The sequence below is a fragment of the Rhinatrema bivittatum genome, chromosome 1, assembly GCF_901001135.1.
Source record: "Rhinatrema bivittatum chromosome 1, aRhiBiv1.1, whole genome shotgun sequence".
Taxonomy (NCBI): Eukaryota; Metazoa; Chordata; class Amphibia; order Gymnophiona; family Rhinatrematidae; genus Rhinatrema; species Rhinatrema bivittatum.
In genome coordinates, this window is record NC_042615.1 from 161,809,050 (window position 1) to 161,832,191 (window position 23,142).

General features: G+C 40.4%; 1 protein-coding gene across 5 annotated transcripts in view; it reads right to left on the reverse strand.

Moving 5' to 3' along the window:
- KLHL5 (kelch like family member 5) overlaps window positions 1–23,142 on the reverse strand; it is a 246,063-nt gene that overhangs the window by 9,294 nt on the left and 213,627 nt on the right. For all 5 annotated transcript variants that reach the window (XM_029589386.1, XM_029589364.1, XM_029589379.1 and 2 more), the window contains 3 exons: window positions 19,478–19,702; window positions 16,870–17,032; window positions 12,636–12,848 (listed from right to left, as the gene is read on the reverse strand). In XM_029589386.1, coding sequence (XP_029445246.1) covers window positions 12,636–12,848; window positions 16,870–17,032; window positions 19,478–19,702 — 601 coding nt within the window. The remainder of the gene's footprint in view (window positions 1–12,635; window positions 12,849–16,869; window positions 17,033–19,477; window positions 19,703–23,142) is intronic.

Below are 23,142 nucleotides of genomic sequence, written 5' to 3' on the forward strand. Positions count from 1 at the left end.
CCCACCTACCAAGGAAATTTAGCCAGACAAAAGGAGGCAGGGTTGGTGGTGAAGGAGAAACATTCCAGGGGCAAGGCCAAAATGTTTCCAGCTAAGGCTAGGAATTTGCAGCACTAGCCAGATACATTTACTCAACTAACTTTGGTCTTGGTCAGAAAAATGACTGTCCTAAAGTTAGCCTGGTAAGCAAAAAAAGAAAAAAAAAACAAACAAACCCCACCTAGCAGGTGAGCAACGGGCTATCCCCTCACCCCACATGAGAATAAAAATTAATAGCATGGGCCAGGCACCTGCGCATAGAATGTAAAAATAGTAGCGTGACCCCCTCACCCCATCCCCTGCTTTAAACCAAATTAGGCTGCCAGTGGCCTAATCATAATCTTTTCAGCTGGAGTGCAGCGAGTAAATTAATACTTAAGTGCCGGTAGTTATAGCTATTGACACTACGTATTCAGCCCAGCAGGAAGAGGTAAGAGCCTCTTCTCCTCCCACTGGGATTACTGGGCACTTTTGGGGGATCAGTGTTGAGAGGAGCAGGTGGGCATTTGTAGCCTAACTTAGCTTAAAATAAGGAAGTGGGGCTGGGGGCAGTCAGGCTATGCTACTTTTTACAAATTCTCTTCGAGAGCAGGTGTCTAGGCTGCTTGGCCCCTGCTACAATTTTAAAATTCTCTTGGGGTTGTTTTTTGTTTTTTTTTTGCAGTGGTAAGCGGCAAAGTTTCCCATATAACTTTATCTGCATATATTCAGCAGAACATGTAACCTAATAAGTTTCACTGAATATCAGCTAAAGTTATCCAGGTAACTTTACCCAGATAACCCCCCCCCCCCCCTTGCTGGCTTACTAATTATTAACTTCAAGGGTCCTAAAATGTAAAAGGACTGATATAGCAGATTGATTTAAACTAAAAACCTCTTGTGGCGTCAGAAGTTTATCAGCATTGTCAAAGCCGATGAAAGCAAACCAGTGAAGCAGTCACTAATACACTAATCAGACACAAAGTTGATCAGAAAGCACAGTATGAATAAAAATAACACAGAAGAAAATACAGAAAGCTCCTATCAATCCTGTGACAAGAGTAGGTTTATCTGCATATTACATTCTATGACATAACTTCCATGTAACCCTTCTGTACCGATTGTTCTCTTGTGAAACAGCTCAGCAGTCACTCATGTGAGTCATGTGACTGCTTGTGCCAGATTGTTTGGCACTTTCTAGAAACGGTTTATTAGGGTGACTGCTGAACCAGCTGTCACTCTGTTCCCATATAGAAAAGACAGGAGAAAGATTTCCTCCCAAATTGGGGGAGGAGGGTTATATGATTCCACTGAACACCATTTTTCAGGTAAGTACGTTTTGTTTTCTCTGAAGACGAGCTATCTGGATGGATTCAAAACACGTGGAGCCAGCTAGCTAAGGAATGAATTCAACAAAACATGAAACAACAAAATGTCAATAGCCAAACAACAGGAAATTATTTTGCCAGAGTGTTTTCCACAGTTTTTCTTTTTTGGCTTTTCAGTTTTATGGAAACAAGTCTGTTTTGATCAGTATGGTGCTTCGAGGGTCTTCAAACTTTTATCTTTTCTGATTGCTATGAAGGTTTGGGCTACCAGACGTATGGGAAGGTATACATACATACAGGAGACTTAACCACTATCCTCCCCCAACCCACCAATAAAGGGAGATAGCATATTGTTAGATTGCCTTTTGGTTTGCTCCTAGAGCAAAAAGCTACATGAAAATGATAGTGTTTGGCATTCTGTGACCCAGAAACTATTCATGAAGCAGCAACCATCATCTTTTGACTCAGTTTGTCCAGCAGGACATTTTCTTTATCTACCAGATAAGTGGTAATAAGGGTTATTCTGTGATGGACTGCCCAGGTTCATAACCTGAAGCATTCCTAACACTGGAGGATAAAGTCCATCCATCGCTGTTTGTTTAGGTAGAACATGCCTTCCTGTGTGTTTGCATTTACTGTTGTGTTCGTGGACCCTTGGGCCGGTTGGAACAGAGGAGGGAGTGCTGTAGAAGACCACAGCAAGTGTCCCAACCGGGAGGCGGTTCGGGGAACTCGGAGCAAGCTGCGATACTAGACTAAGGTGGAGTCCTATGCGACAAAGGACTCGGTAACCAGAGGAAAGACGGACGACGTTGGGCCCTGGTGATTGAAGAATCTTCGCCCTGGAGACCGGCACTCCCCCGGGAGGAGCCCTTAGGAGTCCAGCCGCTGGGACTTTTGGAGATTCACCCTGGAAGCCGGAGTCCCCCCAGGAGGAGCCCATAGGGACCCGACCGCTGGGACTTAGGTGAATCTTCGGGGCCGGCAAACACCAGGAACCAGAGGAGCAACGAAGATCAAGTCGGAGTCCAGGAACGAAGCAGAGTCGGAAACCAGGAGTCGCAGGAGGAACCAAGCCAGGGATGAGACAAGAGGCGGAGTCGAGGACGGAGCCGGGTCAAAGTCAGAAGTCAGAAGGAGAACCAGAACCAAGGATGAAGCGGAGGAGAGTTAGGAGGCAAGCCGGGTCGAGACGAAGAGCAATCCAAAGAACGCAGCAACAGCAGACAGGAGACCTGAGGAACCTAGTTGCAAGGTGAAGATCTTCTCTCAGCTGCAGGATAATATACCCTGCAGCGTCTGACGTCATCTGCAGGCAGTCCTCAGTTTCCCGCGCTGGCCCCTTTAAGAGGGGAGTCCCCACGCGCGTGCCTGGGGGGCGGGGCCAGCGACGGGAGTCGGCTGCGTCTCCCTCGTGGTGGAGGCGCCGCGGCAGGCAGCAGGACAGGCCCAGGGGGCCGAAGAGAGCGTCGCACGGGCCGGGCCGGCCCAGAGGTGAGTGGAGGGACCGGGGCACGGCCCGGTCCCGTAACATTTACAAGATTTGTTGGAAACTTGGAGCCCGATATTCAAAAAAACACTTAGCTGGATAAGTGTTTTTTTGAATATCCAGCTACAGTCAGTGGGCATCACTTATCCAGCTAAGTTTTTAGCCGATATCTCAGGGGTGGGGAATGAGTAGATTAGGGAGGAGTAAAGTTAGCCAGATAAGTTAACTGGCTAAATTAGATATTTATAAGAACATAAGAACATGCCATACTCGGTCAGACCAAGGGTCCATCAAGCCCAGCATCCTGTTTCCAACAGTGGCCAATCCAGGCCATAAGAACCTGGAAAGTACCCAAAAACTAAGTCTATTCCATGTTACCATTGCTAATGGCAGTGGCTATTTTCTAAGTCAACTTAATTAATAGCAGGTAATGGACTTCTCCTCCAAGAACCTAACTAATCCTTTTTTAAACACAGCTATACTAACTGCACTAACCACATCCTCTGGCAACAAATTCCAGAGTTTAATTGTGCATTGAATAAAAAAGAACTTTCTCTGATTATTTTTAAATGTGCCACATGCTAACTTCATGGAGTACCCCCAAGTCTTTCTATTATCTGAAAGAGTAAATAACCGATTCACATCTACCCATTCTAGACCTCTCATGATTTTAAACACCTCTATCATATCCCCCCCTCAGCCGTCTCTTCTCCAAGCTAAAAAGTCCTAACCTCTTTAGTCTTTCCTCATAGGGAAACTTATCTGGCTAATTTTAAGATAGCCAGGTATATTGAGCGGCACTGCTGCACAACAGAATATCCATGCTAAATTAGCTGGATAAATGTACCCAGTTAACTTGCCGACTCACACAGTGACTCAATATGGGCCCCTTGGTGTCTAAATATCTTAGAACATTTAGAATAGCTCTCAGCTCCAGATTAATGTGAAACCATGTTTTTTGGAGTGACCAGGATCTTGGATATGAAGTTTCTCTAGATAAGCTCCCTGCCTGGCTGAAGCTAGATGCTCTGTGATCAATTTGATATTATAGAAGTTGGAAGCTATGAGGAAGATGGATTTAAAGTAGCAGAAACCATCTGCAAGGTGGCATGATGATCCTTTATCATGGCAAAGATCACCTTCACCTTGTCTCCAAAAAGATCTTCTCATTTGCACAGCAAGTCAATAGACTTGCACATTGTTTCAGACCATATGCCCATAACCAAAGTCTTATGGGAATCAATGATTATTGCAAAGATTTTCACAGCTGTCTTAAATACATTAAAGGAATATCTTGAATATCGCTCTCTTTAGCCATAAGGGAGTGAAAAATTTCCAGTCTGTTTTGAGGGACCTATTGGGCAAAGGTTTCCATATCACCTATGATATCAATATTTTCTTAAGTAAAAAATTAAAAACATGGCTTTTCAAACAGGCCTTTGACTAACACCCTCCCAATTAATCACTCATGTAATTCCTTATCAAAACTTTTACCCTCCCCACAGCCCCCTTTCAACCTGTACATCGTTTTTAATCTCATATATGTTAATACTATACTTTTAACACTATATTATCACGTGCTTACTGGCTTGTTTAATTATAAATCTGTTAACAAAATATGCTACCATCTGTTCTATGTAAATGTTATATTACGCCTGTTTCCTGTAAACCGATAGGATGCGCTAACGGTTATCGTTATAGAAAACCTCTTAAATAAATAAATAAATAAATAAATAAATAAATAAGTATACTGACATTCTTCTATATATGCAGAAAGCAGAGCATTTTGGTAACACCTCCTCCTAAGAAGGTGATCTCTCTTTGATTCCTGACTTAATAGGAAAGATGCATGGACATCAAGGCTTTTGACCTTCTTGAGAGAAAATTCAACCACTATATTCTGATATTGGTGGTTAAACACAGGAGCTGGTTTGATGTGATAACTGGTATTTACCTTTTTATTTACGGGTGGCAGTGAGTGAAGGTGTTCCAAAATTCTCATCATTGCATCCAAAAGATGAGACTATACAGACACTGCAACAACTCTTTAGGGTAATACAAATAGTTCAAGAAACTAAAAGTCATACCCATAGGTTCATCTGAAGTCTGGACTTTGCCATTTTCGAAACAAAAATGATGAAACAAATATCCTGAGATAAAAAACAATTTCTGATAGGAGGCTGATAGCAAACTCTATTTCTGGACTCTGAGATCTAGACAGAGACAAGACTGGAATTATTAAGTTGGAGGAACAAAGAGGTAGTGGAGCCCTTTAATGGGACAGCAAGGACTTTACTTTACATACTTTATAGACTATGGAATAAATTTAGGAAAAGGGAGGGTGAAAGATAGCAGAAAATATTTTGGAAGGCATATGATACCATTTTTGACATCCTTGATCTATACCAATCAGAATCTGAGCTTGGAGACTCCTCTTGCCCCTGTCCGTCAACTGGGGAAGCTAGGTTTTGAAGAGGTTAAAGCCAGATCAATAGCAGGTGGTTCCATAGGACAACTTGAAACAGGTTTTAGCTGGCTGGCACCTGTCTGCGTCAAGCCTGTGAAAGCCAACAAGATGTCTCACTGAACTGAACAGAAGAATGGTGTAGGCCTTGATGCATGTGCTGGGGCTCACAAGGAAGGAGAATTGGCACTGGTGCAAACATGTCTAAAGTCTAGGAGACTACAGGGAAAAGGGACATTCACATGTTTTCCAAAGCTGAAGTGTCTCACGATGGTCCACATAATGGTTCTATTGATCTCTTTGAGATCTGTTCCCAAGTGAAAAGTGGCAACTGCCTCAGAGTTGGCTTGATTGGAGATAAGATCCTCTTAAGGATCAGATACATGGAGATTGCATTATTCCTGTCAGTCAGTGGCAGATACAGCCCAGTGTGGAAAGCTGAGTAAGTTAACAGTCACAGAAACTTTGTTGTGTGGAAAATTCAAGCTGGATTTAACTATGTCATGCTGATGGGCTTTTGCAGATGTTGCACCTGGAAATTACACCTTTTCCTGCTATTAGAAGATGCTGGTGATCTATGCTAAGTCAGCAGTCATTATGTTAGTGCACGGGAAGTATGCTGGGCATATTTCTTGAAGTCACTAACCTGCCTTGATGGCATCTCAAGGCAAAAAATAACAGAAATGAAGTAGAAAGAAGAGATTTTCTTAAAAAAAACAAAAACTTACTAGGAAGAAAAACATTTTTTGGGCTACAGACTCAGACTGACATAGATCAATGAAGTGGACATATTACTGTGATTCAGCAGAGCAGTTGGCATGGCAGTGATGAAAAAGAAATAAAACTTAGAACACTGAATTCCTAACTAGGGAGATTAGTAAAGCCATGGCAAAACCTTGAGAAAAAAGATGATGAGAAACATATTCAGTGAGGCTTAGATAATAAAAAACAGTAAAGGCCAGGATCAGAGGGAACTCTTTAGATGTGGACAAAATAAATTAAGCAACAGTGGGTTTGTTGGTCATGTGGGCACCTTATTGGACATGTCCGAAAGCTTTCCTACAAAGCTCTAAATGATTCTCCATCAACACACACACACACGTTACTAGTGGTGTGCCTCAGGGATCGGTCCTTGGACTGGTTCTTTTCAACATTTTTGTGAGCAACTTAATGGAAGGGTTATTGGGAAAGTTTGTCTTTTTGCCAAGGATACCAAAATCTGTAACAGGATGGACAGCCAGGAAGGAGTGGAAACCATGAGAAGGAATCTAGTGAAACTCAGGGAACAGTCTAAGGTTTGGTGGGTAAAATTTAATGCTAAATAATGCAGAGTAATGCATGTAAGATGCAAAAACCCAAGGGAAAGGATCAGTATTGGAGGTGAAATTCTTCTAAGCACAATGGAAGAGCAGGATCTGGGGGTATTTGTATCTGATGATCTTAAAGTGGCCACACAAGTAGATAAAGTGACCATAAAAGCCAGAAAGATGCTTGACTGAATAGGAAGAGGAATGGTCAGCAGAAAAAGGGAAGTTATATTGTCGCTATATAGGTCCCTGGTAAGACCTCACTTGGAATACTGTGTACAATTTTGGAGACCAACCTTCAAAAGAATATAAACAGCAGGGCTGGTGCTAGCATTTTTGCTGCCCTGTGCAAACAGTTTCAGTGCTGTCCCCTCTTGGTTCTTTTTTTTTTTTTTTTTAACACAGAATATCCCACCTCAGTTAAACATGCAGAACACACCCTCACCAAATACAGAATAAAGAAACTATTAAGTATAAATAGAAACATATTGACAAAAACTGAACTGGAAACTACAACAAGCCAGACTCTGTATGCAATGCAGCAATGGAGAAAGAAATATCACCAGTCCTCATGAATCATTCTCAAACAAAATCAAGGAATATAAATCAATCATATTAGTAAAACCATACTAATAAAAATAATTTTTCCAATGAGCTAAAGAGTATAATAACATCCAATAATTAAGAGCTCATACAACATTTTAAACATTTTCCAAACAGCAATAAAATATTTCAAAATGGCAGACACAGACACCGCTCTCCATACCTGAAAACATTTCATTTCCAGTCACCCTGAGTATGGTGTGGATTAGTCGGGCAGCACAAATTTTCTGCGCATGCACACACACACACAGGCTCCCATTCACAAACCCTCCAGATAGATTCCCATTCACACAAATTAGCATGATATGGAGGCAGTACATGCAAATTTTCTCTTATGCATATTCATTGTGGATATCCTGAAAACCCAACTGGCTGGGGGATCCCCAGGACAGGGTTGGGAACCACTGCCTTATAACCTTCCCAGTCTTTCATTTGTGTCTCCTTTATGCCACCTGTCTCTCAATATGCCCTCCCCCTCCTCTGTGCATTCCTCTCTTTTACTGCCCTTCTGTCTCTAGTCCCCTCCCTCCCCATGCTCTTGTCTTTCTCTCCCTCTTTCTTCCCTTGTCTCTCTCTCCTCCCCAGTGACTTCCTCTATTTCCTTTTCTCCTGTGTCCCCCTATCTCCTTTCTACCTTTTCTGTCTTTTCCTTCCTTTCCACCATCTATGTCTCCTGTCTTCCCCTCATGCTCCCATTGTGCCTCTTCCCTTCCCTGTGACTTTCCTTCCTTCCATACCCCGTGTCTTTCCTCCCTTACTCCCCATTATCTATCTTCCTTTCCCTCCCCTTTTCTCTCTGTCCCCTTTCTCTCTCTCCCCTTTCTCCACCCTGTGACTCTGACTGTCTCTTTCTTAACCTTTCCCTCCTCTGACCCTGTATCCCTGGCCAGCTCGTTACAGCTCTTCTCTTAGGTCTTGGCCCAGCACTCAGTGAAGTAGGGGGAGAGACCCAGAGGGCATTGCTGCAGAGATCTGTGGAGCACTGGGAACTGAGAGCTGTGCTATGCCCCGCCTCTTTTTTCCATCCCATCCAATCACAACACAGGAAGAGAGGCAAGAGGGCAGGACATAAGCACAGTTGTCCATTATCAATCGTAAGGAACATCATTTTTTTGTATCAGCCTTTTCCCACTAGGCCCTATTTTTATTCAGTCCCTAAAATACATAAATCCCTCCATGCACCCCCGGGGCGCTCCATTGTTTCGGGCATTGGTTCCATTTTTTAACCCATAACTAAGTTTGTTGATAACTTGTTACAACCATTGGTGGTAGGCATAATGTCATACGACAGAGATTCTACAGATTTCATGGTATCTATAGCGGGAGTGGAACAGAAGTCGGTTAAAAGGTTTGTCACAGCAGATATTACCTCATTATATACTTGTATCCCGCAGGATCAAGCACTTATAATTATCCAAGAGTCACTGAAAGGTCTAGTACCGTCCAATAGGAAATATGATTTGCCGGTCAGATTAGCTGAAATGGTGATTAAATGTAGCTACTTTCGGTTTGACGACGCATTCTATAAGCAGATCCGAGGGATACCAATGGGGTCCCCGCTGGCGCCCTCGGTGGCAGGCTTATACGTGGCTAGATATGAGTCTCAATTCATTTATACGGCCCAGTATTTTCGATGGGTTAAAATATGCAAAAGGTACATTGATGATTTATTCTTTTTGTGGACTGGGGACTTTGAGACTCTAAGTGAATTTATGAGGTATATGAATGTATGTGATGGCAATTTGGAGTTTACATTCCACACACATTTGACTGAGGTGACATTTTTAGATATGTGGGTGACATTTTTAGATATGTGAGGTATTCAGAACATCGAAACGTCTGTTTACAGGAAGCCCACAGATAGAAATACATTGTTACACGCTCAGAGTTTCCATCCTAGAAAACTGAAGGAGAACATCCCTTATGGTCAATTTTTAAGATACCGTAGATTATGTTTTACATTGGATATGTACAAATTGTCAGCACAAGAGCTTTGCCAAATGTTCATAGATAGGGGCTACAGTTATAAAGTTGTGAAGAGGGCCTATAAACGAGGCCTCTATGCCAATCGCGATAACCTGCTAAAAGTTCAGAGTAAGGAACCTGTATTTAGGATCATTTGTACATTGTTTAATTTGTGTAATCTTCGAAGAATATGGCAATGTATTGTCCACCATTGGGCAGTGTTGAGATCTTTGCCATGTTTTCAAGAAGGTCCCATGTTTGCAACCAAGAAAGGGAAAAATTTACAAAATAGATTAGGGAAGGTGAGAGAGCAGCCTAGGGAGAAACAAGAAAATGGACAATGGAAATGTGGTCAGTGTCAGTTTGCCTCCACGTTTTAGAAATTTGACAGTTTACTCATGGCTCGTTGGCAGATCCTTATATCCTTCCAGGATGATTTACATATACTAGTCAGAGAGTAGTTTATGATGTGGTATGTCCTGGTCTTTTAGTATATATTGGCCAAACAAACAGATCCATTAAACAACGAATTACAGAGCACAAAAGTTGTGTGAGAACGAATAAAGAAAATGCTCCCTTAGTATACCATTGGAATCAGGTAGGCCATGTTATTGATGATATTAAGTTTTTTATCATCAAACAATGTTATAATGTGGAGGGAGACACCCAACGGTTGTTGAGACAATGGGAGCAAAGATGTATTTTTGAGTGGGAGACCTTAGCCCCTAAGGGTCTAAACAGCGAAACTGAATGGGCTGCATTCTTGTGAGTCATGGTGAATCAGTAAATAGAGAGATTTATTTGTGGTTACTGGTGGAGTAATTGATATAAAATAGGGAGGATAGATGACACTTATGGAGTATACATCTGTTTAGGTAGAGGTGGCTGGACATTTATCAATGGTGGGTTTTATAGCAATTTAGAAATAGTACATGATAAACTATTCTTTATCTTGGTGTGGAAAGGTTTGTGATTTGATGTGGGAAGGTTTAGAGATACTCAGATTGATGCGTTATGAAAAGTGATGCACCGACGTGTATTAGAAAGTACTGATTATGGGATAGTATATGGTTTGGAATATGGGTCAAGTTCATCCTTGTAGTTGGGTAGTTATATGCCTGTTTGTTAGGGTGAAAAGGCTAAATGTGAGTACTTCCAGAGGATGCATTTGTTTAGGTCATGTATGTGTCATTTGTGAAAAACCTGAGAAGGTAATGTAGTACCTTTAGTAATGTTTTTGAACATTCTATCTGGCAACATTTAGGTATTAAATGATAAATAGGTTCCTAATAAGGTATTTTGTAATGATTTTTGATGCCCCTCAAAAAATGAAACGTTTTAAGAATGATGTCATCACGTGGCTCCAAAAAACGGGACGTCTTTAGAATGAAGTAATCACGCGGCACGGTGTGTGTACATCCTCGGGCGGCGCCTGGGCCGCTGGAGCGCCATGGCGAGTGTCTTGGGTTTAAAAGCAGGGGGTTAGAGAAAGGGAATCAGTGTGTTTGTTTGAAGGTATGAGGAGTCTGTGTAGTGATTGAGAAGGGTTTGGAGCCTATTGTAACATCACATCAGGTAAGTTGTATGATATATGGCGTAGTTTGACAAAAAAAAAGGGAGTCTGTGATGTAGTTTGGAAGTGGGTTTAGTATAAAGAAAGATATGCCTTTCTAAGGATAGTTAAAAGCTGAGATTGAGTTATAATGGTAAAATTTGCTCTTTAAATTTGGTATTTTTCAGGTGGTGGATTAATGGTTTGTCGTTTCATCCATCTCTCTGATAGTAAAGAGCTGGTCATTGTGTCAGTCGTCTTGTGCGAAAGCAGCTGGTTCAGTATTATAGTTATTATTGCAACTTTTTGGTATGGGTGTGAGTGGTGTGTTATGGATGGTTTCTGATTTTTATTGTTAGAATTAGTGGTGTAATGTGGGTTAAAATATAATGGATGTCATTGTAGATGCCGTGTTCTCCTGATGGGGGTATGTAACTGTCAATGCATACCCCCATCATGCATGCAGAAACAAGGGCCTCTTGAGGGTGATTAATCTTCACGAAGAAAAATTATCAATGGCTAAGAAAATAAAAGAATGTTATATCAGTGGGTAAATCGAAACCCATACAGAAATTGTAGCCATAGAAGATATGGGAAGATCTCAGCACTAACCATGTTATTGAAGAAGCATGGATATTTTTTGAAGAAAGCATTGTTATGATGTCATATTATAAAAGTTGTGAATGGCATATAAGCCATAAGGATACAAAAGCTTTACTAACATTAGTGACTTAATGCAATAGGGCCGTCCAATGATAACATTGTGTTTTTAATGGAATAAGTGAGTAAGAGTGTGAATGAATACAAGGGTGGGTGTTGTGAAATCACCATGACACATTTTTGTGGTATATGTTAAGCTTTTTGATAATAAATAGGCCGATTCAGTTTGGTGCGCTCAGCCGAGCGCACCTTTAGCACCCATTTGGCCGCGCGTTTTTGACGCGCTATTTTTACCCCTTATACTGTAAGGGGTAATAGCGCGTGGAAAACACACGGCCAACCCACCCCCGAAACTAATAGTGCCCGCAACATGCAAATGCTTGTTGATGGGCTTATTAGTTATTCCCGCGTGATACACAAAGTAAAATGTGCAGCAAAGCCGCACATTTCACTTTCAGAAATTAACGCCTGCCCAAAGGCAGACGTTAATTTTGGCCGGCACAGGGAACGTGTACAGAAAAGCAGAAAAAACTGCTTTTCTGTACATCCTCCGACTTAATATCATAGCGATATTAAGTCGGAGGCCCCAAAAATAAAAAAAAATTAAAAATCTGCCCGCGACCCACGGGTTGGAAGATGGATGCTCAATTTTGCCGGCGTCCATTTTCGAAACCCGTGGCTGTCAGCGGGTTCGACAACAGACGCCAGTAAAATTAAGCGTCGGCTGTCAAACTCGCTGACAGCTGCCGCTTCTGTCAATAAGGAGGCGCTAGGGAAGCATTAATGTCCCTAGCGCCTCCTTTTGCATACCTAATTTGCATACCTTTGCTTCCTGAATCGCTCTCCCGCTCAGTTTACTGTATTGGCCTGAACATTTAACTCTCTTATGCTTAAGTGTATGTTACAATTATTGTTGAGAGTATAGGTAATCTCACCCATTGTGTTTACCTAAGGGCTGATTACAGCCATATTTGCCATTTAGACACATAATTATTATGTTATGCATATAAATGGTTTTTGAATATGGACCTCACGTAAACATATTATTAATGTGTATATTTTACATCATTATTTTATACTAAGTGTACATGTGTACTTTTTTCCATATAATCAACCAAAATCCCAAGACAATGTACATGGATTCCTTGAATTTGAAAATCAGCTGGTTTGCATAGCCTGAAAAGTACATGTGTGCATTGATAGTTACAGACCCCCTTGAAAATATACCATACCGTTTCCTACATTTTACCTTTCTACACAGTCTGACAGCCGGGAAGTCAAATTAGATGCAGGGGCATCATGTCCCCCAATAGCATAAAGAAATCCATTCCAGGTAGTTACTCCCACACCTCCTCTTCTCTTGGACATCTGTGCACAAAGCGTCCATTTGTTAGTGTGAGGATCAAAACATTCTACAGATTTGAGACATGAACTTCCATCCCGACCGCCGATAGCATACAGTCTGCAAAAAACAAGGAAAACCAAGTTAAACCAGAAGAAAGCATTAAACAATAAATTAAACAAAGACAAACAAATATTGAAACAGAGGGTGGCCAATGTAGGACTCCAGGGCTGATCAGGAAACTACAGACCGGTAAGTGTGACTTCAGTGCCAAGAAAAATTGTGGAAACTATTCTACAGAACAAAATTACAGAATATATAGAAAGACTTGGTTTAATGAGACACAGCCAGCATGGATTTTCACAAAGGAAATCTTGTCTCACCAATCTGTTACACTATTTTTAAAGGGGTTAATAAATGTGTGGATAAAGGTGAGCCAGTAAATATAGTGTATTTGGATTTTCAGAAGGCATTTCATGAGGGGTTTCTAAGAAAATTCAAATTTCATGGGATAGGAGGCAATGTATTTTGTGGATTGCAAATTGGTTAAAAGATAAGAAATAGAGAGTAGGACTAAATGGTAAATTTTCTCAATGGAGAAAGGTAAACAGTGGAGTGCTTCAGGGATCTGTACTGGGACCAGTGCTTTTTAATAGGGATGAATATTCATTTAAAATGAATTTGCAAATCACAACAAAAAAGGGGCAATTCGTTTCATTTGGTGCCATGAAATGAATTTAGGGCCCCCTCAAATTAAACAAATCTAATTTGTTTAATTTGATTAAAACTTCCGATTGAGCCTAGGCCGGAGGCTGGGGCCTTGCCTAGGGCATAGGCTGAGGCCTGAAGCAGGGGTAGTGGCCTACACCCAAATGCAATGCTGGCGCCTAGGCCTAGGCCTGAAGCCAGGGCCTCGCCTAGGGCATAGGCTGAGGCCAAAAGCAAGGGTTTCTGCCTAGACCCAGGTTGACACCGGGGCCTCGGCCGACACCCGAGCAAAGGCCCAGAACCGCCCAAAAATATCTTACCTGATTTGATGGGTATCCAAAGAGCAGCCCAGCCGGGTCCTGATGCTGGGGCCTTGGCCTGGATCCTGGCCTGACCCAGAGGCCAGGATCTGATGCCTGGGCTTGGATCATGGCCTAGGCCGAGGTCTAGGTGTTGAAACCTGGCCTCTGGGTTGGATCCCAGCGTTGGGCCTGGGTCCGGGCTGAGGCCCCGGTGTCAGGACCCGGCCTCTGGGCCAGGCTCTGGCATCAGTCCTAGGTCAAGGCCCTGATGTCTGGTTTTGGCCCCAACATCGAGCCTAGGCCAACCCATTGGGACCAGGCCTCAAGCCTAGGCTGACATCGTGGCAACTCGGGCCTGATTTTAAAAAGCATTCACATGCTTAAAATTGGGTTTTACACATCTAAATGCACTTTCCCAATATAAGTGGGCTTTTCAAAATTGCTACAATATATGCCATTGACTTGTTCAAAGGATATTCACGTGAAAATGCACTTTACGTACATTGATGATTTTTTAAAAAAATGATACAATAGAATGTTACATTTACATGTGTAACTCTTTTTAAAATTACCTCCTTACTGGTAAATTCTAAAAGAAATGTGGGTGCTCCCATTGCAACGTGAGCAAACACACATTTTATTTTATAAAATACGCGCATAGCATTTAAAATACTCATGGCCTGTGTATATGTGTGTAAAGGCTGTTGGCACATCTTATGTATTTACACAAGAAGAGCGAGAGAAAGAGAGAGACAGAGAGAGAGAACAAGAGCAAGCGCCTCTGCATATGGTCAAACTGACACTCTCTATAGGTACCACTGTAGATGGGCACTTTGAATCAGGGTGGGTTTCCGGAAAGTGGGTTGCGGTTGGGTGTACAGACACACTTAGAGGTATTCATTGTAAAACTGACATCACTAAAGAATTTTAGTCCTTATAAGCAATGAAAAGTCTAACAAGAGGAGTTGATTTGTATACTGCAGTCTCTGCTAGCTGCACTGTACAAATCAACTCCTTTTCATTGTTTATAAGGACTAAAATTCTTTAGTGATGTCAATTTTTCAATGAATACCTCTAAGTGTGTCTGTAACATCCCCCCCAATCCATCTCCCGAAAATCTACCCCAATTCAAAGTGCCGCTCTACAGTGGTACCTATATATAGAGTGTCAGACTGATCCTATACAGAGGCTCTTGCCCCTGGAACGCGCATGCCCTGCTCCTTTTCCGCCTCCTTATTCTGGACGCGCGCACAGGTATATACACATGTCCTTCCCAACTTCTTAAAATCTGTACTGCTCTTGCACGGTCCACATACATGCATATGTGGATGTTTTTTGTGTAACCCTTTTAAAATCTACCTCTTAGGGAATAGCCACTGCTTATCACTTTGTATGGCATCTATTTATTGTCTAGGATCTTGCCAGGCGCTTGTGTCCTGGATTGGCCACTGTTTGGCAATTCTTATGTTCTTTTTACTACAAACCAGAATGTTTGGGTTGCAAGTTCAATTTTCCTCTACCACTGACTTTTCTGTGCAATTTTTAACAAATTATTTCACTTTATTACTGTGAAATTAAATATTTATAACAACGTTGTTTCTTCTTTCCCCACCTTTCTTTCATACAATAAATGGGTATCAGAAATGTGATACAATGCCAACCATCTGAGTACTATATTATAAACCACATAACTGCCAGTGCGCTCCCAATTCCATATCCGAGTAGACCAAGATCTTCCAGATCCCTTTCCCAATCAAGAGAAAAGTTATGAGAAAGTCATAGGTTAAGGGTAGACAGTTCCAAAGGAGTACATAGGGGATTCTAGCCATCAGACCCTCCTTTGAGGAGAAGAAAAAAAGAGAAGAGAAAATGAGAAGGAAGAGGAGAAAGAGAGAGCAGGAAAGAAGAACAATAAGGTTGCATAAGAGACCTTGCCAATAGTTTGAATACAAAGAAATGAAAGCAGTGGGAGTTCAAATTGGTTGGCAATATCTCCTTATGTGGAATCTTGTACAGCTGGGAAATATAAAACTACAATGGTATCCTGGTTAGTTGAAAGGCCTTAAATAAATCCAAACTATTAATACACTATAGAAGAACTACTATATTCAACCAAACCACTAGAGGGAGCTCATCATACAGTCATCCAGTTTTACAACTGCTTATCTATAACAAAGCATAGAAAAATTGTCTGAAAATATCCAGGACTGTGTAAATGTACCAGAACAAAAAGAGAAACTGTCTTTTGTAATAATGGCTCTGATATCCTATCTCAGATTTATAACCTACTAAAATTGATTTTTTTCTCTCCAAAGTATATGCTTCTAAACTTTAGAATGATTTTGACAAATTGCAGAGCTAAGAAAGATAAGTCAATGATAGCAGAGGCTACAGTTAGCTAATGATTTACTGCAACTTCCTCACATGTCTAGACATGCACTCCTGATATTTCTAGACTGTTCCCTAGTAAAAATACAAAAAAACACAGCAAACACTAAAAATTACAACACACATGTTCTTGATATTACTGTCTAGATTAGAACACCCTCACTAGCAACAACAGAAGGTAAAAACACTTAAGGGGAAAAAAGACAAAGCACCAGCATAAAAAGCAGGACAAAAATTCCATTTTTCGTTTTCACAATAAAGAGTATTAAAGTATTTGTTTTTTCTTGTGAACTTTTTGTGCCAGTGAAAGCATTGTCTGAGTCTTTTTTTTTTATTCCTTAGCAATAGCAAACTTTCATGCAAACATGTTTAATATTTATTTATTTATTTTTAATTTTTATATACCGGAATTCCTGTATGCAATACAAATCAATCCGGTTTACATGTAACGAGAAGGTTGCCCTGGTCTGGGAGGTTAGGCCGGGGTTTTTTTTACATAGAACATTGAAACAATAACAATCAACCATTGAACATTATTACAAGGAACATAGAAAGTAATAATAATATTTAACCAAATAACAAATAACAAATATGATGAACAAACATATATGCAGCATTAAAAAAGGCTGAAATCATCCCATTCTTAACCTGTCCTAGATTTCTAAAATTGAAAGGCTAGGTCACAAGCTTATTCATTTTTCCATAAACTGTACTTTATAAATATGATTTTTGTGCGTCCTTACTTTCCACTAAGTACAACCACACCAACTGTGCTTCTTGGAGTTGACATACTGGCAACAAAGTTCCACTGTCGAGCCTGGGGATCCCATCGCTCCACTGTGTTTAAGTAGCTCCAGCCATCATGTCCTCCTACAGCATACATAGGGCCTTCCAACACAGCCACTCCTAAAGGCAAGCACAGAGAATACCATTTGTATAAGTTCTCCTCCCCTTTTCTGAGCTGTCTTAACTTTTCTCACATAGCCTCCTCTTGCCAAAATCCTGTTTGAAAGGAAATAAGCAGGGGGGCAAAACCTTGTTTTTTAACCAATATTTCAAATATATACATTTAAAGAGACAAAAGCTTTTTGATACTATCTCCAGTCCTGATCTTCAGCCCGGTCATGCAAGGATGCTGACCTGGAACCTTTCGTTGACAACCTGGAACCACTTTGAATTTGCTTTTGCTTCCCCATTGCAGCTGGTGTGGAAAGTGGAGGATACTGCTGGTCCTAACTTAGTATCTCTCTTTTTATTTATTTATTTATTTAGTTAAGAAAATTACCTCTAACTATTTCAAATGAAAAAAAATATAAATTTATATTAATACATCAAATGTTCTAAAACCAAATGACAAATGCACAGTTGTGATCATAAGTTTACACACCCGTGGCAGAATTTGTAAAATGTGTAGCATTTTAAGAAAACATGACTGATCAGACCAAACACATCTGTTATTTTTAATGTGTTTCAAATTAAACTATTATACAACACAGAATAGCATAATTATTAAACCATAGCAATAAAGGAAATAATAAAATGGTCTTGTTCAAAAGTTTGCATATCCTTGAATGTTATAACCGATATGATATGATTGGTATCATGAATGTCGGTATAAAAAAAGCTCTAAATAAATAAATAAATAAATAAATGTTTGGGCTGATAATATACACTCAAGCTGACACACACAGGTTCAGATGGTAATGAAGGGTAGGTATCCACACCTGTGCCTTGCTTGATTGTAATTAGTGTGTGTATAAATATTCAATGAGTTTCTTAGCTCTTGAGAAACCGTTGTGCATTTACTCCAGGGCTGCACTGACTTTAGTGTTTATTGAAGCATGGGGGAAATCAAAAGAACTGTCAAAGGATCTGCGAGCAAAAGTATTTCAACTTTATAAATCAGGGAAAGAATATAAAAAGATATCCAAAGATTTGAAAATGCCAATCAGTACTATTCAAACTCTGATCCAGAAGTAGAAAATTGTGGGTTCTGTTAATACCAGGTAGATCAAGAAAGATTTCAGATACAACTGCCAGGAAAATTTGTCGGGATGCAAAGAAAAGCCAATAAGCAACTTCTACTGAAATACAGGCTTCTCCGAAATAAAGTGGTGCGGGTGTTTCAGCATGCACAATAAAGAAATATTTGAACAAAAATGGACTGCATGGTGCAGATGCCAGAAAAAAAGCCATTGCTGCACAAATGCCACAAACAGCCCACTTACAATATGCCAAATTGCACCTACAGAAGCCTCAAAACTTCTGGAACAAAATCATTTGGCGTGATGAGACCAAAATTGAGCTTTATGGTCACAACCATAAACTCTATGTTTGGAGAGGCGTCAACAAGGTCTATGAAGAGAAGCACACCATCCCTACCGTGAAGCATGGAGGAGGATCTCTGCTGTTTTTTCTTGGGGGGGCGGGGGGAGCTGCAGAAGCACAGGGAATTTAGTCAAAACTGATGGCAGGACGAATACAACGTCTTATCAGAAAATATTGGAGGAGAATTTGCATTCATCAGCCAGGAAGATGTGTATGGGGCGCACTTTGATTTTCTAACATGACAATGATCCAAAATATAAGGCCACGTAGACCCCTCAGTGCCTGCAGCGGAAGAAAGTGAAGGTTCTGGAGTGACCATCACAGAGTCCTGACCTCAATATCACTGAGCCATTTTAGGGAGAACTCAAACATGCAATTCATGCTAGACAACCAAAGAATTCAATGGGATCTGGAGGCTTTTTGGCAAGAGGAATGGGCAACTTTATCACATGAGAAAATGAAGGGCCTCATTCATAACTATCACAAAAGACTGCAAGCTGTCATTGATGCAAAAGGGGGCACTACACGATATTAAGAACTAAGGGTATGCTAACTTTTGAACAGGACCATTTTATTATTTGCCCTAATGATTGTGCTATTCTGTGATACATAATATTTAATTTGAAACACATTAAAAATAACAGACATGTTTTGTCTTATCACTCATTTTTTCTTAAAATGCTGCACATCTTATAAATTCTGCCAGAGGTGTGTAAACCTATGAGCACAACTGTATATAGCAACACACTCATAAAAATATATGTAGATGGTTACCATCAGTAAACAAAATAACGCCACAAATTAGAAAGTCTATTAGCGTTCATGGATATAAAACACTAATATGCACAGAGCCAAAATCTTTTAGCATACTTTCAAATTGAAAGAACACATGATAACAGGTGGTTCGAGTCATTTTTTATTAGGAGAAAAATATTTGAAGTACTATAGGCACTGTAAATATATTTCCTTTTCTGGAGTTTGTCTGTTTTTCTAGCAAATACTAGTCAGTAAAGCCCTACTTACCAAGGCCATGCCTATGCGTTGACATTGGTGGCATTACGCTCCAGGTTTTTGATTTGGGGTTGTAGCATTCCACAGTATTTAATGTCTTCAGTCCATCTCTACCCCCAACAACATATAGTTTATCGTCTAAAACAGCAACACCAAACTGCAACCTTCTCCCATTCATGTTGGCTACTGGAGTCCACATGTTGGTTCGAAGATCATATTTTTCTATGCTTGTAGCTCCTTAAATGAAATATTCATCAATTATATTCACACACAATTTCTGTCGACACAAGACTATAAAGAAAAGTAATTACTGTACAAAACTATAGCTTTAACTAAAAAAAGTTATATTCTTCATGAATTTATATTAAAACTGCAGTTCACAAATTTCTCTCTGAATATTATAAGTCAATGATTTCTGATGATAAATATTTAGAGTAAAATCAATAACGTGTTGTACAAATGGCCTGATGTACAAAAGGATTTTTCCCATTGTGGGGAAATTTTTATAACAGCCATATTCAACAACTGGTCAGCCTGCAAAGTTAGCCAGATAAACTTATCTGCCTAACTTTGTCTGGATATTCAGTGGTGTGGTGGCACCACTCAATATACCCAACTATCTTAAAGATAGCCAGATTAACTTTATACAACTAATTTTTAAAGTACTATAATAAAATGCATGCTAAAGTCTGTTATATTTTAGTGCAGGGTTTTGTTAATGCGCACAGTAGAAACCTAGAGCCCTTCGGGATGGAATAAGTTAATAGTATGCATATACCCCATGAGTAAAAAAACAAATGTGCTAAATAAAAAAAGCACTTTTTTTTTTTTAAACTCTTGGGCCATTTCCATGCCAGTAAACTGGAAATCCGTGGTAAAGCAAATGTTGCTTACATGTAACAGGAGTTCTCACAGGACAGCAGGATGTTAGTCCTCACATATGGGTGACATCACAAGATGGAGCCCAATCACGGAAAACTTCTATTAAAGTTTCTAGAACTTAGACTGGCCCCTACTGGGCATGCCCAGCATGGCACCAACCCTGCAGCCAGCAGGGGTCCTCCTTCAGTCTTATTTGATAGCTACAGGCAGTGCCGAAAAAATAAAACAACAAAACGTTACGAACCCAACACCGCGGGGCGGCGGGCAGATTTCGTGAGGACTGCTGTCCTGTGAGAACACCTGTTACAGGTAAGCAACATTTGCTTTCTCACAGGACAAGCAAGATGGTAGTCCTCACATATGGGTGAGTAACGAGCTGAGGATGCCCAAACATGCACCAAATGTTGAAATTTTGTAGAGGGCATCCTGAACCCCACCGGGCAGGCGGAAGGGTGTAGGTACGTCACGTTGGAAATAAGTTACGCAGGACAGACTGGCCGAAGATGGAATCTTGTCTTCCAGCTTTGTCCAAGCAATAGTGGGCTGAGAAGGTATGGAGAGAGCTCCAGGTGGCAGCCCTGCAAATGTCAGGAAGTGGCACCGATCTTAGGTGTGCTACTGAAGTCACCATGGCCCTCACAGAGTGTGCTTTAACATGGTCTTGAAAGGGAATGCCTGCTTGCTGGTAGCAAAAAGATATGCAGTCCGCCAACCAGGAAGAGAGAGTCTGCTTACCCACAGGTTGCCCTAATTTGTTGGGATGGAAAGAGACGAATAATTGAGTGCTCTTTCTGTGGGCAAGTGTACGGTCTAGATAGAAAGCTAGAGCTCGTTTACAGTCAAGGGTATGCAGAGCCTGTTCCCCTGGATTGGAATGGGGCCTGGGAAAAAAGGTAGGTAGTATGATGGATTGATTAATATGAAACTCCGAAACTACCTTGGGTAAAAACTTAGGGTGAGTTATGTTGTAATTCACTTTGAAGACATCTTTAATTTTGGAAAGCAGAATATAAATCTGTGAAATTAAATTAAATTAAATTAAATACCACCAACAGAAGAGAACCAAAGATAAGTCATCCCATATGTGTCAGGGAAGAGTATAGTGATAGGATTATACTACCGCCCACTTGGCCAAAATGATAAGACGGATGATGAAATGGTAAGAGAAATAAGGAAATCTAATCAATTTGGCAATGCAGTAATAATAGATTTACCCCAATATTGACTGGGTAAATGTACAATCAGGACATACAAGAGTGGTAAAGTTCCTGAATGGAATAAATGTCTACATCATGGAGCAATTGATTCAGGAACTAACAAGAGAGGGAGTTATTTTAGATCTGATATATAGAGGAACACAGGATTTGGTGAGAAAGGTAATGGTGGTGGTAGGGGCCACTAGGCAATAGTGATCATAACATAATCAAATATGAATTAATGACTAGTAAGGGGGACAATAAGTAAATCTACAGCTCTAGCACTAAATTTTCAAAAGAGAGACTTTGATAAAATGGGGAAGATAGAAAAAACTGAAATGGGGCAGCTACAAAGGTTAACAGAGTACAACAGTCATGGACGCTGTTTAAAAATACCATCTTAGAAGCAAAATCCAGAAGTATTCCATGCATTAAGAAAGGTGGAAGGAAGGCCAAATGACTGGTTAAAAGGCAAAGTGAAAGGCTATTTTAGTCAAAAAACCTTCCTTCAAAAACTGGAAGAAGGATCCATCTGAAGAAAATAGGAAAAAGCATAAACATTGGCAAGTTAAATGTCAAACCCTGATAAGGCAGACTAAGAGAGAAATTGAAAAGAAGCTGGCCGTAGAGGAAAAACTCATAATAAACTTTTTAAAATATACCCTTAACAGGAAGTCTGCATGGGAGTCAGTTGGACTGTTAGATAACTGAAGGATTAAAAGGGCACTTAGGAAGATAAGGCCATTGCAGAAAGACTAAATGAATTCTTTGCTTTAGTGTTTACAAATGAAGATGTTGGGGAGATACCCATTCCAGAGATGAATTTCAAGGATGATGATATAGAAGAACTGAGTGAACCTGGAAGATATAGTAGGCCAGACTGACAAACTGAAGAGTAGCGAATTGCCCAGACCAGATGGAATACATCCCAGAGTTCTGAAAGAACTAAAAAATAAAATTTCAGATCTATTACTAGTAATATGTAACCTATCAGTAAAATTGTCCATTGAACCTGAAGACTGAAAGGTGGCCATTGTAATCCCAACATTTAAAAAAGGCTCCAGCAGTGATCTGGGAAACTATAGATTGGTAAGCCTGACTTCAGTGCTGGGATAAATTGTGGAAACTATTCTAAAGAACAAAAATCACAGAACAAATAGATAAACATGGTTTAATGGGACACAGCCAGCATGGATATACCCAAAGGAAGTCCTGCCTCACAAATCTGTTACATTTTTTGAAGGTGTTAATAAACATGTGGATAAAGGTAAGCCAGTAGATGTAGTGTATTTGGATTTTCAGAAGGTATTTGACAAATTCCCCCATGAGAGGCTCCTAAGAAAATGAAAAAGTCATGGAATAGGAAGCAATGTACTTTTGTGGATTGCAAACTGGTTAAAAGACATAAAACAGATAGTAGAATTAAGTGATCAATTTACTAGTGGAGAGACGTAAACAGTGGAGTGCCTCAGGAATCTGTACTTGGACCGGTGCTTTTTTAATACATTTATAAATGATCTGGAAAGGGGAACAACAAGCAAGGTGATCAGATTTGCAGATGACATAAAATTATTCATAGTAGTTAAATCACAAGCAGAG